This window comes from Myotis daubentonii, chromosome 18 (genome assembly GCF_963259705.1).
Source record: "Myotis daubentonii chromosome 18, mMyoDau2.1, whole genome shotgun sequence".
In the NCBI taxonomy this organism is placed as follows: Eukaryota; Metazoa; Chordata; class Mammalia; order Chiroptera; family Vespertilionidae; genus Myotis; species Myotis daubentonii.
Genome location: NC_081857.1, coordinates 37872905 through 37890819, shown reverse-complemented (window position 1 = coordinate 37890819; position 17915 = coordinate 37872905). Strand labels below are relative to the sequence as shown.

At 46.8% G+C, this 17915-nt stretch overlaps 1 protein-coding gene across 1 annotated transcript; it reads left to right on the top strand.

The window, feature by feature from the left end:
- The first annotated feature begins 1616 nt into the window (after window positions 1–1616).
- Window positions 1617–16213, top strand: CD53 (CD53 molecule). The gene is made up of 8 exons (XM_059675646.1): window positions 1617–1777; window positions 8557–8636; window positions 9684–9872; window positions 10324–10398; window positions 10952–11047; window positions 13101–13181; window positions 14253–14336; window positions 15388–16213. Exons 2-8 carry the CDS (start codon window positions 8574–8576, stop codon window positions 15457–15459), a joined length of 660 nt encoding a protein of 219 aa, XP_059531629.1. The 5' UTR covers window positions 1617–1777; window positions 8557–8573; the 3' UTR covers window positions 15460–16213.
- Window positions 16214–17915: the final 1702 nt, after the last annotated feature.

Here is a 17915-nt window from a genome sequence, read left to right as displayed (position 1 = left end):
CTTCTGTGGGCCGATTCCTGGTCAGGGCGCATGCCTAGGTTGCAGGTTCAATCCCTGGTCGGGGCATTGATGTTACTCTCTCACATCAATGTTTCTCTTTATCTCTCTCTCTCTCTCCACAAAAGCATATCCTCAAAAACTACCAATCAGTGTCCTTGGAACAGCATTCGTTGTGACCTTGAGCTTGAGTCCCCAGCTCTGCCATTTCTTAGTTGTATCATCTTGAGGAGAGTAGCTACCTTTTTTGAGCCTCTATTTTTTCTTCTGTAAATGGGGTATAACAGGAACTATTCAGTAGGGTTATATTAGATGTTACTGTTAACCTAAAAATAAAAGGCCAAAGTGAGAGGCAACAAGCGTTTATTTGAGATCCAATAGAACAGCCCTTCGGGGAGCACTGATTCAGGCAGAAACCCAGATAGGGTTCTGATTAGGAGGAAGAGGCGAAGGGTATTCATGAGAAACGGAAGGGGACCATGTACATCCATAAAAGGAAGGAATTTCTATAGGTACAGATACGCCAACATAATGATGCCATTTTTTTAAATGTTTTTATTGATTATTTTAGAGAGAGGGGGAAACATTGATGTGAGAGAGAAGACTCCCTACGACTCCCATACACTCCCCCACCCCGACTGGGAACCGAATCTGCAACCTGGGCACATGCCCTGACCGGGGAATCAAACCGGAGACCTTTTGGTGCGTGGACGAAGCTCAACCACTGAGCCACACGGGCCAGGATGCCGTGGTGCTGTTTGTAACGAATGTCTTCAATTTTCAGCCAGTGCTCAGGTTATCTTTCCTGCTATCATCACAGACAGTTGTTTGGAACACAGTGTTGCTTTAGGCCCGGTCCCATCATTCCAAAGGTTTGAGGAGTAAGACGTGCGAGCGAGGCAGTCCCTCCAGGAGGGCAGCTCCGGCTCCATTTTAAAGTGGCTCCCTTCCTGTTGTTATTATTGTTTTAAATTAGAATTAATAACCCGAAGCTGGGAGGCTGAGGTCGGCTTGGTCTCGCACGGCTAACAGACGAAGCGGGGACTGAGACCCAGATCTTTGGGCTTTAAATCCGGGCTCTTCCCTCTGTGAACCCCATCATTTCTACCCGTGTCCCTTGAATGGTGCCTGAGGGCTGACCTCCAGCCTGAGATGCCGAAGTCTGGGAACGGCGCCCCATCGACCTGGAGACTAGAGAGCTCCCGGAAGGCAGCCAGAGGGCGGGTGGGGAGAAGGCTTAACGGATATTCCTAAATCTCAGTCTTAGAAAACGTTTTAAAGCGTTGATTTCTGGCCTGCGCTCTGATCTCGGTCTGCCTGAATGGAAACTGCTGGTGAGGCCAAACTCCTTCTCAAACAGATCCATGGGTAATTCTGAGCTGCCACCTTGATTGAGCTTTTCCAGACAAAAATAATAATGCCCACATCACCCAAGCGCCCACCCTGCTCGCAGATTCGTGCCTGAACCAGCCTGGTCTTGGCATTTTCCTGTTTCCTAAAAGCCAGTGCAGGTATCTGGGCGGGTCAGGGGGGAGCAGATTTCTAAAAAGACTCAGGGAAGGACTGCCTCTCTGAGTCTCAAGGGGGCGGGCCCGCCTCACTTCCTCCCTCGCCTCCTCTGGGCTTCCTGTCCTTGCAGTGTGATGACATTGATTCCCCCTCCACTTCTCCTTTTACTCAGATAGCCCCGGGCACCCTTGTCGCCAACCAGCCTTGTCGCAGCGCCTCCAGGACAATCATCAAATCTGCCTAGGGGACTGAGGAGCAGCACCCACAGAAGGTAAGATTGGGGACACTGCAGTCTGGGCTTGAGAGCAGAGACCTGAGCCAGGTAACATGGGGGAAGGTGTCTTCTCAGGAGCCGCCAGGCACCGCTCTAGTCACCCTACAATCACCTGCTTCTGTTTCACGAATGTTGCACAGGAAGCAGAAAGATCGGCAAGATCCTAGTGGTCCCTCAGAAGGCAAACCGGCCAGAAAGGCTTTTCAGGAACTGGGTTCCCAGGATCTGAGATCGCTTTGGGCCAGGCGTTCCTGACGCCTGGAACCTCCTGTGAGAGATGAAGCTGGGCCGACTCCTACAGGCCCCTGGGCCCACCTCCTACAGGCCCGTCGGTCGTTGGGAGATGGGTCTGGGGATTTTCAAGTGAGCAGAGAACCAACCCAACAGCCAGGGCCATTTGGAAAGGCAGCTGGGGGCGCAGGTCTTCTGCGGGAGAGAAATTTCCAAAGTCAAGTCAGTGGCTCCCGCTGTGAGGCCTCAGAGCCATCACTACAGACCCCAGCGCCCAGCTCGGTCGGGCGCACAGGACGCCTTCAGCCCCTGTATCTCACAGGCGAAAGGCGACATCCCTAAGGGGCACTTAGACTGGTGGTTTTCAAAGGGCAGCAAGGGCACTGTGATCCTGAGTTCCCCCAGAGAAACGTCTCCGTGGTGTACAAAACGTGACTGCGCATACATATGCCGTGCGCCAACCGGTGGAACTTGGCGTGGCAACGGCACGCCCCATAACTGAGGATCGGGGTCTCGTGGACTCAGAAAGGCCTGGCCAAGCTTCGGTCTTGGCTTTCCGTGGCCACCATACCGGCTGGGGGTCAGGGCACCGTTAGAGCTCTCTCCCTCCAGGACCTGCAAGAGTGCCTCCTGGCGGGCAGAGCAGAGTCCTCGGGACCACCCACCTGACCGTGCTCGGCGGGCATCCGGCAGAGGGTTCGATTCCCAAAGCACCTCGGGGGGCTATTGAACCTTGAGTTTAAAAATAAACACTGGACTGTTTAACAAAGTTACTTAATAATCAGGAGTTAGGAATGCTTGGGGCCAGACCCTGTGCTTCGGAAGATGCTGGGGGCCAGGGAGGGGCTGGGAAGGTGGGAGGGTGTTTGTCCAGCCAATCCCCCGTCCTAAGGAACTCCCAGAGGAGATAAGCCAGTTGAGCAAAAGCAGAATCTTAGCTGCTGGCTACACAGAGAAGTTTTGCTTTCTCAATCGCCACCCGAATCTGCCCTGTTTTGAAACTGCGGTTGAATTGGCGCAGAGGCTGAGCTAAAACTTGATTTCCTGTGGGGTTTCCTGTGGGGGCCGGTTAACAATATTTAGCCTTAAAATGAAAGGATTGGGCGCCTTTACACCCCAGGGAAGGATTCGAAGCCCATCTCTTCACAACTCCCCCCTTCCCCCCAGGAGAACTATGGGAACCCAGGAGACACCACCTGGGAAGGTCAAACTGTGGTCTGCGTTCCTTCCGTCCTCAGTTTGACCTCTGACTGCTCAGAAGGTTCAGACTTCGCCGAGGCCTGTTCTCGCCTCACCCCCAGGGCTGAGGCCTTGTGCTCGGTGCTGGAGACACGGCTAACTAACGGGTGTGGTTCTCAAGTGCAAGGCGCTCGTAGAGTCTGGCACGGAGGACAGCACAGATACAGCTCACACCACACAGCCTGATCTTTTCGACAGTAAGTGGGACAGTGAGCCCAGAATGGAGGCGTTGGGGAGCGTGCCCAAGACCCCCTGGGAGAGGGGGGCCGCTCGGGGTCCTTTTCAGAGAAGTCTGGGTCTGCTATGGAGACTGGGGTAATGGCATTCCAGACAGAACCCAGCAACGCAGCCCCAGGACCTGTGCGCCCCAGGCATGCGATAAGGGAGAGCAGGCCAGGCTGGGGTGTAACAGGCCACGGCTGCGGGGCCCCGGGAAGTGGAAATCTCTTTGTCTTACTTGGATTCTAGCACCCCAGCCCCTGAGTGGAAGGCGAGGTCAGTAGCCAGGCGGGTCCTCAGCCTCGCCCTGTGTGGGGGAGGGGGGAAGGGGGGGCTCTCCGGAGACAGCCACGTGGCAGCATGGATGAGACAGGGGTGGATGTGGGGGTGAAGAGGCAGATGCTTTCCTCCTCAACCTAGATCTGGCCTCGGTTAGAGCGAAGGGTGGAGCTGTGTGCGAGGTTACAGCCGCTCTCTCCCTCCGCTTCTGCTCCAGGAAGCGCGGTGCTGGTTCAGTTCGGTGGTTTGGCTCATGCCCCCACATTATTCAGTCCAGGGCACTTCCTGTACCGAGCGGGCGTGTGATGCAGGCCCCTCACCGGGGCCTAGACACTGGGCACTTGTCCTCGGGAAGCTCCGGGGCCCAGCTGCCCCTGCAGGTGCCGAGCGCCGAAGCCAAGTCACAGAGAAATGAGACAGCGGTGCCAAGCGGCCTCCGGTGGGCGGAGGGGGCGGGGGCACAGTAGCAGAGATGGCAGCCGGCATGGGGGTGGGAGGCAGCTTGGCAGGAGAGGGTAGGAAAGAGGCAGACAACGTGTTTCTAAAACCAGTCGGGGAGCGCGCAGAGTGGAGGCCGTGCGTCTCCGTGCCGGGATACAGAGGCCTCGCCCCACGCCCCATTTCACCAGCACACGTGGACCGCTCCCCCGCCCCCCGCCCCCCCCCCCCCCCCCAAGCAGCAGCAGCGATACATCCTCTGGGCTCGCCAAGAATTGTTGTAGAGAAAGGGTGCCACAAGGATACACTTCTAGAATTATTTAAAATGGGGGTGTTGTCGGCCAAGTATTTATAAGGATGTTGTTACTTAATTTGGAGATTGTGTAGGTTCAAATAAAGCACCCAACTCACTGTGAGAGCCCAGCACAGATTAGCCAATAGGACATTCCAATCGACTTACTTTTCAGTTAAGGTGACTTGTCCAAAGCCATAAACCCTCTTAACTATTTAGAATCTTCCCTGACTGTCCGTGGAATGCTCTCTCCTCATACGACCCAATACGCCCTTTTCTCCTGGCTTCTCACTAAATAGGCTTCACTGGACTGCGCTCCTTCCTCACATAAAGGCATTTCCGGTGCATTTTAACATACGCAAAATAAAAATATAACTTAACTACAAATCCAGGTCATTTGAAATCAATATGTTTGACAATTTAAGATCATAGATTTAATGTAGGTTTAATTTGTCAAACTTTTGTTTGACATTTCCCATCTCGGAACTAGTTGAGGAATGATTTTGACATCTCACATCTTTTGAAAGGTGTTCAAGTAAATTTGAACTCATGGCTCCATATTCACTCTGTATCACAAGCAAACAGAGGCATTAAAGAATGATCCCATGGTTTGTTCTCCTAAATGAAGATTCTGTGGTAGAATCTCAGTCTTTTAATCCCATTTACTTCCAAAATTATTTGACCAGTCGATTCCTCTCGCTCCCTATTGTTTGTGTTTGAGGTCCTATTAACATCTCATAAATGTCACAGTCGGTGTGACACCACGGCTGTCTTGCTATGACTCAAGACTGGTCTCTAAGATCAGATCAGATAAGGCTGGAGATCAACGACAGATAGTTTCTCAAGACTTCCGTCCAACCTTAGCCACCGCTAAACTGGATTAAACTCAAGACCAGATTAGAGGGAGCAGGTGTGGGTCAGAGCAAAGAGAGAGACTGAGCTAGAATCCACAAGACTCTACCTGCCCCAGCGCTCTGCTGGGAGGAAAGCAAGGGTAACTTCCTCTGTGGCCTCCACATTGGGCCATGGGAGGTGACCACAGCTGGCTGCAGTTCAATCACGGAGCTTTCCTGGAAACTGACATCATAGAATTACTCTGCAGAGCCCTGGGTCATGGGACTGGGTGTGGCGACCTTGACTGTGGAGGGTGTGGGGTCTCCCAGGCGGTGGGGTTGGCAGGAGTGAAGGGGCAGGAGCTCAATAACTGGCCCATCGCAGTGAAGGAAGGGGCGGGGGGGGGGGGGACGGGAGGGGGGGGGGAAGTGGCGCGGTCTCTGATTTCCGAGAGAGCTGGGGCCATCCATGCAAGTGGTAACAGTAATGCTGATCTTCACCAAATGGGCAGCTTTTCTCCCTCAGTTGAGGTGAGTGTGAGTAAGTGGGAAAACCAGAGGAGAAAGCAGAGGTCCTACCTCCCGTCTGCGAAGGAAAGAATCAGTGGGGAGATCCCCAGGTTTGTGGGCACCTCCTTAGTGGGTCCTCTGTGGACAAGGCGATGACAGGGACCTGACGCAGTTGTCACAGGATCCCAGGTTGGTGGGGAGGAGGTGACTCCAGGGGGCATCTGGCCTCATCTCCTTCGGGGTAAGCTATTTGCCTGTGCCCAAAAGATTCGTTTACTGGCAGAATAAATCTTAAGCCCAAGGCTCCTGACGCTGCAATGTCATGGTCATTCCACTCACTGGATTATTTAGGGTCAAGGAGGAAAATTCCAGTCCTTTGTTCATCCAACAGTCAGTTATTTTTAAGAGTAATCAGGTTCTGTGCTAGGCCTTGAGGGTTCGCAGGTAAATAAACCAGCTCCTACGCTCAAGGAGCTCCCATCCTAGTGACCGGAGGGATCATTACAAAGCAAGGTGCTCAGTACAATACCGGAGCTGCAGTGTCACCCTGTGGGAGTGAGGGTTGGGCACGAAGAATCAGACAGAACCGGAGAAGGCTTCCTGGGAAAGTGACAACAAGTGACCTGAGTCTCGGGGTGATTAACTGCTAACCAAATTGAGGGGTCAGAGAGAGAGAAAGGGGCAGTTCCAGGAAACCACGTGAGCCAAGCTAAGGAAGGAAGGGTAGTGACAAATAGTCAATGTCACTTGTTAAGGTTTACAGTATAAGACAGGGGCTGTTGCCACGAGTTTGGAGAGATGGGCAGGTGCGAATTAGCAAGGGCCTTTGACACATGTATACGTGCTGAAACCGTCCCTACAGTCAAGATGACATGCGTCACTCCCCAAGGAATATGTGTGGTCTTTTGCCACCCTTTCTCTTGCCCTCCCTTACTCCCCCTCTTCTTTCCCTCCACCTCCCAAGCAATTTATCATCTGCTCGTTGTTGCTATAGGTTAGCTTTCATTTTCTAAAATTTGATATAATTGGGATCATAGAGTATGTATTTTTTATGTCAACCTTCTTTCACGCACCATAATTATTTTTTAGTTCATCTATGCGGTAGCATGTGTTGGCAGTTCATTCTTTCTTATTTCCAAGTAGTTCACCATGATATAGTTGTACCGCGGTTTATTTATCCCCTCACCTATTGATGGACCTTCGGATTATTTCCAGATTTGAGCTATTACAAATAAAGCTGCTGGAAACATTTCTGTACGAGTCTGTGTATGGGCGTATGTGTTCATTTGTCTTGGATAAAGACATTGGGTGGGATGGCTGGATCATTTGATAAGAGTTATGTTTCACTTTTTACTAAACTGGCCAACGGTTTTTCAAAGTGGATGTACCCTTTTCCATTCTCACCCACAGCGCGTGAGTCCCAGCTCCACCACATCCTCATCCACCCTTGGTACGCTCGGCTGTTTTTCTTTTCTCTTCTCTTAGTCATTCTAGGAGGTGGGCCCTGGTACCTCACTCATTGTGGTTTTAATTTACATTTCCTGCATGACTACTGGAGTAGAGTGCTTTGTCATTTACTTATTTGCCATCTGCGTATCTTTGGTGAAGTATCTGTTCAGCTCTTTTGCCCATTTTTAAATGGCATTGTTTGCTTTCTTGCCATTGAGGTTTTGTTTTATTTTTAATTTTTTTCTTTATTGATTAAGGTATTACCTATGGTTGCCCCATTAACACTGAGAGAAATTAAAAATTGTGTGTCTGGATCTCTACAGTTGAGGACTAGACTTTGAACACTGATGTCCTCATCAAGGAAAACAAAAAACAAAATATCTATTTTTTAAAAGTTCAAGTTTTTGCCTGGTCAGCGTGGCTCAGTGGTTGAATGTTGACCTATGAACCAGGAGGTCATGGTTCAATTCCCTATTGGGGCATATGCCTGGGTTTTGGACTTGATCCGGTAGGGGCATGCAGGAGGCAGCCGATCAATGATTCTCTCTCATCATTGATGTTTCTCTCTCTCCCTTCTTCTGAAATCAATAAAAATACATATTTTAAAAAAGTTTTCATTTTCATTGCTGTCTTCTTCCATTGTTCCACGGGTCAGCTGTTGGCCAGTTTTAGCTCTGCTGTAAGATTGACAGCTCCTGGAGGGTAGCGACTGCTTGGTTACAGTTGCTTCTCCCACAGCATCTTAGAACAAAAACACCATCAATGTCTTCAGTAAAAGAATAAATGAGGCATAAGTATGTTCCCCCACTTCCATGTGAAGAGCTATGTAGACTACATGTAGTGTATAGGTGCATCTCCGGGCACTTAAGCGACTGGCTGATCAAGGCACCAGCCATGTCCACAGCTAACTGACCAGCCTCGCCCTGACCTCAGTGCTGCCTTCTTGAGTAAGTACCCAGGCACTAGTCCCTGAGCACTGGGACACTGTGTCACTGTGACCTGCCCTCCTGGCTATATTGCTTACTCCTAGCGTGCTTAATTCAGTGTTAAGCATCCTTAGCTTGATGAATTGAAGCAAAAGTGAGTGTCCAATAGGAGCCAATTGGTACCTGAGTTCAGAGACTAAGAGAGCAGGAAGTTTGGGGAAACTTTCCAGAGAAGAGTCACAGCTCCAACCCAAGGTAATGCTAGAGATCCTTGCACTGAATATTTGTGCCCGCTGATCTTTGGAACCAACTTGCAGGACCAGGTCACTTACACTGTCTTTATCACCTTCTCCTTTTTAGTGCAAGAATATCCCAGGATGGGCATGAGCAGCTTGAAATTGCTGAAGTATGTCCTGTTTTTCTTCAACTTGCTCTTTTGGGTAAGTGAGCCTCTTCTGAGCATGGCCGAGCTCGCCTCCGCCCAGGTATGCTCTACCTCTCTCCCCCCTGCTGAAGAGCACTGTGTGGAGTGAATTCATGCACGCCTGCGTCATGTGCAGTCTACCTAGCCTAAGAAGAAGGGAATGACACTTTCCTCCCCTCTTGGCATCCTGCCACAGTGTAATTGAAAGGTATCAATGGAAGGGGATGCTGTTTCTCTGGGGACTTTAGGTTATTCCAACTCGCTGCTGACATCTACGGGTAAGAAACCAGAGACTCTACACCAGGGGTGGGCAAACTTTTTGACTCGAGGGCCACAAGGGTTCTTAAACTGGACGGGAGGGCCGGAACAAAAGCATGGATGGAGTGTTTGTGTGAACTAATATAAATTCAAAGTAAACATCATTACATAAAAGGGTACGGTCTTTTTTCTTTTTTTTTAGTTTTATTCATTTCAAGCGGGCCGAATCCGGCCCGCGGGCTGTAGTTTGCCCACGGCTGCTCTACACTGTGTATTGAGTGCCTCTTTTTTCCTAGATGTTATGTGCCCCCTGGACATCTTAGAAGAGCTGATTGAAAGGAAAGCTCTGGGGAGGTTTCACTGTACCAAACTTAGCCAATGAATTTCAGATATGAGTTGGTACTCATGTTTCTATGAGAACATTCGTAGAAGTTGGCTTCTCCGGTTTTCTGCCTCGCAAGATGCACTTCTGAAAGAGGGCCTCCACTCGACATGGCTGTGGTTTCCAAAGGGAAGGCCGTGTGTAAGCAGCTGAGGGGCAAGGAGTAGGAATCTGAGGCCTGAAAAGACTGTGCTGCTCACAGGAGTGAGCTTCCCCTGGTGTCTGATCTGGGTAGGATGAGGCCTGGGGGGACATCACAGGAAGAAGCTGGGATCACCCCTTTTCTAGGGGAAAGAGGCTGTTCATCAGAGTCCTGATGAAGCTCATGGCAAAAGGGGGTTCTAATCTCAAGTAAATGAGACTGTGAGGCGGTCCCCAAGGACCGTGTTTTACCTCAGGACGCTGTGGCATTCTTCCTTTCAGTTCTGCGGCTGCTGCATTTTGGGCTTTGGGATCTACTTCCTGGTCCACAACAACTTTGGGGCCCTCTTCCACAACCTCCCCTCCCTCACGCTGGGCAACGTGCTTGTCATCGTGGGCTCCATCATCATGGTGGTTGCTTTCCTGGGGTGCATGGGCTCCATCAAGGAGAACAAGTGCCTGCTTATGTCGGTGAGTCTCTCGCAGGAGAGGTGGGGCCCTAAGTGTGTGTCGGGGGGAGGGGGGACTTCATGACTTAAGGCCCAGGCAAGATGTTTTTTGGCAGCTCCCCTATGGGCACAGGGAAATCAGAGGAGCAGGAGATTGGCATCTCAGAAGCATAAGGTTGGCACCTGCCTAAATCCTCCTGGCATCAGTCTATATTTTCGGAGTCACTAACTAATGGAAAATCTAGTCGCTAGATTCTTCTGAGTGCTGATCTGCCCTCTAGAGTCTTGGAATCTAGTTGTAGGAAAAGAATACATTTTCCTCACAAGACAAGAGGGGGTTTGTGAAGGCCCAACAGGCAGGAACAAGAAGCTCCTGCACCTGTGCGGAGACGTGACTGGATGCTCCCAGGATGCAGTGGGAATAGGGGAAGAACTGGGCTCTGTGCTGTGAGCATGTCTCTGCTTTGCCCCAGTTCTTTGTCCTGCTGTTGATCATCCTCCTCGCTGAGGTGACCTTGGCCATCCTGCTCTTCGTGTATGAACAGAAGGTAAGTTATACAGAGCACCTTGTCCTATTGCAGAGCATGGGGAGTGGGCCGTGGAGAAGAAGTTGGCACAAAATAGGTCCTATAATTAGAGGTAGAAGAAAGTGGAAGGATGGAGGAAAGAGATTAATTATAATTGGGGAGATGAAAAAACTTCATGAAGGATATTGCATGTGCGTGGTTCTTTGAAGGATAAGAAGGAAGAAGAGTGGAAGTAAGTCTATCTTCCCCCAGCCTACTTTGCTCCATGGGTTGGCAATACAGAATGTGCCTGAGAGCCAAGCCTCTGACTGGCCCTTTCCTCCTTTAAAAGAGTTCTGGAAGCACAAGTGACCGCTGTGCGCTTCCTCCTTCAGTGCCATCTCACCCTCAGCACTTCTCCCCATGCAAAAAAAAAAAAATATATCCAGGACCAACCCCCCTCCCTTCCGTAGCTCTGAGGAGACCCTTTGGAAGGGAGGGGCAAATGGGACCGCTCAACTCTCCTAGAAATTCCTTGTTCCTTGAACTCACCTGCTTTTCACACTGTCTCCCTGCTGGCATGCACCCTGTGCAGCTGAGCGATTCGGTGCGGGAGGGCCTGACTGACAGCATCCAGCGATACCACTCGGACAACAGCACCAGGGCGGCGTGGGACTCCATCCAGAAGTTTGTGAGTGCAGATGGGCCCCTCCCTCCCCGGCTCAACCCTGACTTCATTCTCCAACCTCGGTCCCTGGAGGCTAAAAGGCACTTCCTTTCCTGGGAGTTTCAGAATCTAAGGTCCATTGCCCCTAGGTCAGGTCCAAAATATGCTTGCCAAGAATCACCTTGGTTCTTCCTTAAGTCATTTGGGTAATCTTATTTACGTTGTGGGTCATAACATAAAGAAGATTAATCGGGTTGTCTACAGTCTCTCTCTCATCCTTCACCAACTCAGATAGGCTCATGGTTTAAGTCCTACTAAGGAAGACCCAAACATGTCATACTAGATTAGTTTGCGTCTTTTCCAAAATTTCCCTGAAAACAGAAATGATATAATACAAGAAATCTCTTTTGAATTCCTAAGTAGCCCAAATCCTGCTTGATACCTAGCCCATCAGCACGCCATTCCTCATTCCCCCTCCCCATCCACGAATACCCACATTAACTCTGCATCCCTGCCTTGGTGTGTTGGGGGACACAGAAGGGTGAGGGAGCCAGCCTGGCACTGGCATAGTCTGTGTCGCAGACACCACCACTGTGGCCACATGGGGCCGTGGTCCTGCTGTGCCTGCTCAGTGTGGAGAAGCAGCAGCACAGGAAGTAGAGCCAGACCAGGGCTGGGTGACCTTGAGGAAATCACTTAACCTCTCTGAGTCCCCAGTTCTTTATTTTTCAATTCTCTTTAGAAGTCTCTTTACTGGAGAGTTCTCTGGCATATCTGAAAATAAACAGAATAATAGCAAAATGGGTCTCTGGGTACATATCACCCAGCTTCAATAGTTAATATTTTGCCACTGTCTCAGCTAATCCCCTCTGCTTTTTTTGCTAGAATATATTAAAGCAAATACTAGATGTTACATCATCTTACCCACTCAATATAAAGATAATAGCCTCTTTTTTTAAGAACTTAATTTTTTAGAGCAGTGTTAGGTTTAAACAGAACAGAGAGAGGTACAGAGATTTCCCATATACCCTCTGTCCCCACACATGCATTTCCCCCATTATCAACAGAATAATTCTTTTTTTTAAAACCAAGGATCAATCTACATTTACACATCGCTATCACCCATAGTCCATAGTCTACATTAGAGTTCACTCTGTCTTGTGCATTCTATGGGTATGGACAAATGTATAATGACATATGCCCGTCATTATAGTATCACACAGAGCAATTTCACTGCCCTGAAACTCCTCTGTGCTCCACCTGTTTATCTCTCCTCCTACTCCAGGGTGGGGAACCTTTTTTTCTGCTGAGGGCCATTGGATATTTATAACATCCTTCATGGGCCATACAAAATTATCAACTTAAAAATTAGCTGCTATATGTGGTCCAACATTTAATAAACTCACCCCTAATGCCTTGGCAGGGCCAGACCAAATGATTTCACAGGCTTTCTATGGCCCGCAGGCTGCACATTCCCCACCCGTCCTACTCCCATCCTTGGCAACCACTGATCTTTCTACTGTCTCCATAGTTTGGCCTTTTCCAGAATGTCATATAGTTGGAATCATACAGTCGATAGTGTTTTCAAATTGGCTTCTTTCACTCAGTCATATGCATTTCAGGGTCCTCCATGTCTTCCCTTGGCTTGATCATTTCTTTTTAGTGCCAAATAATATTCCATTGTCTGGATATACCACAGCTTATTTATCCGTTCCCCTACTAAAGGACATCTTCATTGCTTCCAATGTCTGATTGTCTTACTTTCTGTGATCGCAAGATGGGTTGGTGGGTGTAGGTAGATCAGCCTGATCCCTCCATTATAGAGTCCCCTGTGTGTCTAATTTTCGATCTGTAAAGTGTGAATGAAGTAAACGTGCCCTCTCAACTTCAAGGAGTCTATGTGAATGCAATGGTATGATGGATTTGAAAGCGTTTTGTCTCGGGAGCTGTAGTAGTCAGGCCCATTCTGGATTTTCTGCTACACAGTCAGATATGAAGGGCCCACTTTTCTCCAAGGCCCTCGTTTTCATTCTGTTGACTTTCTAACAATCGTATCTTTGGGGGGCTTGGTTTTCAGCTGCAATGTTGTGGTGTAAATGGCACAAGTGATTGGACCAGCGGCCCACCAGCTACTTGCCCTAAAGATCCACAAGTTAAGGTAATTTGGGGCAACGTTTCTGTTATTGCCTCTTTAATAGAATGTTTAATTACCTTAGAAACTCCAGTCATATGGGACCTAGTCCTCCCACCCAGAAACAGGGAGCCTTGAACAAAATAGAGACCTGGGAGACAACCCAGGTAACTAAACAAATCAGAAAACAAAACAACAAAAAACAAGCTCATTCAACTAGAGACATCATGGAGAAGCGTGCTGCCCTACACTATACATTAGAGGGCAAAGTGTATGTGCTAGTGGCAGAGGATCATGTCTTGATTTCTCCTGAGCAAGAAGTGGGTCTCCTTATGGCTGAAAGTGAAATCTGTAAGGTTGGGGTAGAAAAGCTTCTCCCTCTACCACTTTCTCTGCCCTCCTTCCTTGGAGATGGCAGCATCCAGCCCCTTAGTGAGATGAATCATAAGGGAAGGAGTGAGAGGTTGGGGGAGACAGAGTTGGCGCAACTGTTGAAACAACCTGCCCACTTGATTCGGACCTCCAGACTAGGCCCAGAGAGGCAGCCAAAATCATCTTCCAGCTCAACCAAGTCCTTAAGGTGCTGTTACCCCATGTTACCCACTCTTGGGGTTGTTTGGAAATCTCTGGAATTTTTTAGGTGTCTGAAGAAAGACTGGGACACCTACCAACCAGCGACTGCCCTGGAGCTTGGTAGGACCCTGATAGGTTTACTGGCTTTTGAAGCAGAAGCTGAAACGTAACCAATCCTAGCATTGCACTGCCTACATTTCCGTTTGTTAATTTCAAGTCAGCAGTAAATATTCGAAGAACATAAGGACATCTGTTGCTGGCATACCTTTCAGGAGTTAGTTGAACTCACGTGTGAGGGTTTAAGACTTATACTTAAGGTATCATTGTAATAATAACAACACCCAAAAAATCTTCAGTTCAATATTCTCTACTTTATGACTGTATTTTTATATATAAAGAAGATAAAAATATAACACCTGGCTTAAGTCTCTTGGCATAAGGCAAAAGACAACTATCTTCCCAAATAAGCCTCTTGATAAAGTTGAATAATATAGTGGTATCATTTGTACTTGTAATTTTTTCTAGGGTTGCTACATAAAAGCAAAATCGTGGTTTCAGTCCAACTTCCTGTATATCGGCATCATCACTATCTGTGTCTGTGTGATCCAGGTAAGAGCTTAACCATAGGACTATTTTCAGGATTAAATGTGTTACATCCTATAAAGTTTTGAACAGTACCAGTTACATAGAATGTGCTCAATAAATGTGAGCTCCACAAGTCAAGTAGCAAATAATGTTATTAGCAATTTCAAGCAGACAGAAAAGATGCTATAAGAGCTATCTGGTCAACTTATCCTTAAGAGGAAAGCTTGTAACAGACTTGAAAAAAATTGGCTTTATATGCTAAGCAGGAATTGATGATGAAAATTATAATTAATTTCCTTGTTGTTTCTCTGCTTAGTTTGACAAGGCAGGAATCAATTGGGGAGAGTTTTGTCTTCTTTTATATTATGTGATGTTTCTACCATTTTTATACCCACGTGTTTTGGGTATGTCACAGATTAGCTAAGACTTAATCAAGGAGCTCAGAGAAAAACCAATTTTCTCTGCTTGGAAACCAAGGAGGATTAGAGCCTAGGGCAGTGATGGTGAACCTTTTGAGCTCGGCGTGTCAGCATTTTGAAAAACCCTAACTTAACTCTGGTGCTGTGTCACATATAGAAATTTTTTGATATTTGCAACCATAGTAAAACAAAGACTTATATTTTTGATATTTATTTTATATGTTTAAATGCCATTTAACAAAGAAAAATCAACCAAAAGAATGAGTTCGCGTGTCACCTCTGACACACGTGTCATAGGTTTGCCATCACTGCCATAGGGACTGGCATAGGGAGAGATGACTCATTGCATGAGGCGCTGACTTGTGCAGAACATGCCTGTTCCAACAGGAGGGCTTCTTAAGGTTTCTTAAAGACTTAAGGAGACAAGAGATGTTCCCAGACTCTATACTCCTGTCTTGCCAGCATCAGGCCCACTAATCTCCCCACCGCCATTCTAAAGCTAAAGGAGACAACACCTGAGAAGGAATTTAAATTGATAGCAGGAAAGATGGTCTCAGTATAACAGATACTTTCTTTTATTTTGGGGCTGATGCCAGAGGTTATGGGAGAGATGGCCTCTTCTGTTAAAGATCTCCTATTTTCCCAACTCTTCTTAGGTGTTGGGGATGTCCTTTGCGCTGACTCTGAACTGCCAGATTGATAAAACCAGCCAGGCCCTAGGGCTGTGACCTGCTACTGCCTTTGCCGAAAAGACTCGTTTCATCTCTGGAAATCCAAAACCACCTACAGCATGAAGGCCTAAATGATCACCTCCCGGGCTGGCATCATTGTCCCGCTCTCATCTCTTCCCTGTTTTGACCCCTTTCTCACACAACCAGAGAAGAGGGTGTTGGACAGGCATTTCCCATCTCTGGAAGCAGGATATCATTCACCCACTCATGGTGGCAGCCATGCCACTCGAAGTGGTGACACTAATACCTGAGCATTTTTCAGACACGAGAGACCAAGAGAACCTGTGGCACTAATGGCCCAAGATCAAAGGATGGGTCTAGGACTCGAATTTTTGCATCTTGTCATTGTCAGGTCTCTAGTCTCTAAATCATGCCCAGTTCACTCCAAAGTCAAGAAAGACACAAGCTGAAGGGATGTCTGGGGCCAGACTTACTGGATCATTGTCTGTGGGCCTTGGCTACGGGAATGACAGAGTATTCTCTCTTCACAAATAGTGGGGTTTCATTTCAATTTCATATTCATTCATTCTGTCCTTCCAGAAGAAACTATGCAGTTATTCATATCCCGACTTCAGCCAATCTCTTAGCCTTTGATTTACATAACTGTGGAAGAACTCACCAGGACCAGTATCTCTGGTGGTTCAGATGATACTCACATTCAGAAGAGTTCTGATATTTTTTCTTTATCACATAAGGTTTTGTTAATGAGCTATTTTAACTCTTTAATAAATAAAATAGCATATGATCTCAATCACTATGTTCCCATTCCTATATCTCAAATGCATGTTCCATGAATCATACTGATTGCCTTACCAGCAAGCCAGGAATACTAGTTATCCATTGCTGCATAACAAATTCCTACCTTCCCCTTTATCTAAGGAAAGTTTCCCGAGTACTATAAAGTTTAATATCTATTGAGGTCTTTCCAAGTATGAGACAATGTGCTGACAACTTTACATACACGTGCCCATTTAAATATTAACAAAATGCCTCCTGTGTTCACCTCCATAACTAACGCACATAGAAACTTCATAGATCTTATCACGTTTTATTTTAATAATCTATATATTTTCCTTTATTAACCTTTGGCCTGATCAAGTCAGAAAAAGAGAGAAAAAAATGTACAAATTAACTATAAATAAAAATTGGGCCATAACCTCAGATACACAGTTAAGATTTTAAAGCCTGCAACAGAATATGATTTTTAAAATTTAGGCCAATCACTTTTTTAAATGTAAGTGCTATAGGCAATTTTCTAAAATAATAAAGATACAAATAGATTAAGAAAGAAAAGGAGTTCTATTTCTGGTAGGACAACAGACAATATTACTAGACTAAACTTCCCATTATAAACAACTAAAATGCTAGATTAAAGCTTTGAAACATTTTATGAGGACCACTGTTGTGCTAGAAATAAAATAAGGAATACACAAGCCAGAGACCTACTGATGGTGTGAACCAGAGAGGTAAAAGAAATTTGAGGGCGTTTGCCAAACTAGGTCAACTTGGGTATCAGTTTTCATGGCTCATAGCACATAAAGTGCAAGAGGCAAATTTCAGTGTCCACGTAAGGTGGGGAGTTTAAGGAGAGATCTTTTTTCTTTTAAGTCAGAGACCTCCAAAGGCCTCTACTTTAGTGTAAGAGTGAACTATAAATACCACTCCTTTTCACCAAAGATTACATAAAAATTTGTTTAAAACTTGGCAAATTAGCAGAGGAAGGCAACATCTTAAGAAGTTGAATCCATAATCTGGCTATCATGTTGATATAAAGTGTAAATGAAGAGTGTCTGCATCATCCTCAAACTTTCAAACTAAAAATTTAAAGTAGCCCAAACCAGAAGTTATCCCAGGCTCTGGCAAAAACAAAATTCACACATTTTCTGAAGGAGCCAACTTAATACCAGGTTTCCATGAACCTCAAAAAAGCAAATTTTTTCATTTCATTAAAAAAATGAAACTACTGTCAAATTCACTATACACACGAGAAAATAAGACACTATGAGCAGTATGCGGGGGTTCCCTTTTCTCCATATCCTCTCCAACATTTGTCACTTCTTGTTTTATTGATAATAACCATTTTAACAGGTATGAGGTGGTATCTCATGGTAGTTTTGGTTTGCACTCCCCTTATAGCTAGTGAAGTTGAGTGTCTTTTCATATGTCTGTTGGTCATTTGTATGTCTTCTTGGAAAAAGTGTCTGTTGGGGCCCTCTGTTCATTTTTAAAATAGATTCTTTGGTTTTTGTTGTTGTTGAACTGTATGAGATCTTTATATATTTTGGATACTAGCTCCTTATCAATGCATCTTTTGTAAAGAGAATCCTTGTACACTGCTGATAGAAATGTAAATTGGTACAGGCTCTATGGAAAACAATATGGAAGTTCCTCAAAAAATTAAGAATAGAGCTACCATATGCCCAGCAATCCCTCTTTGGGGTATCTACCAAAAA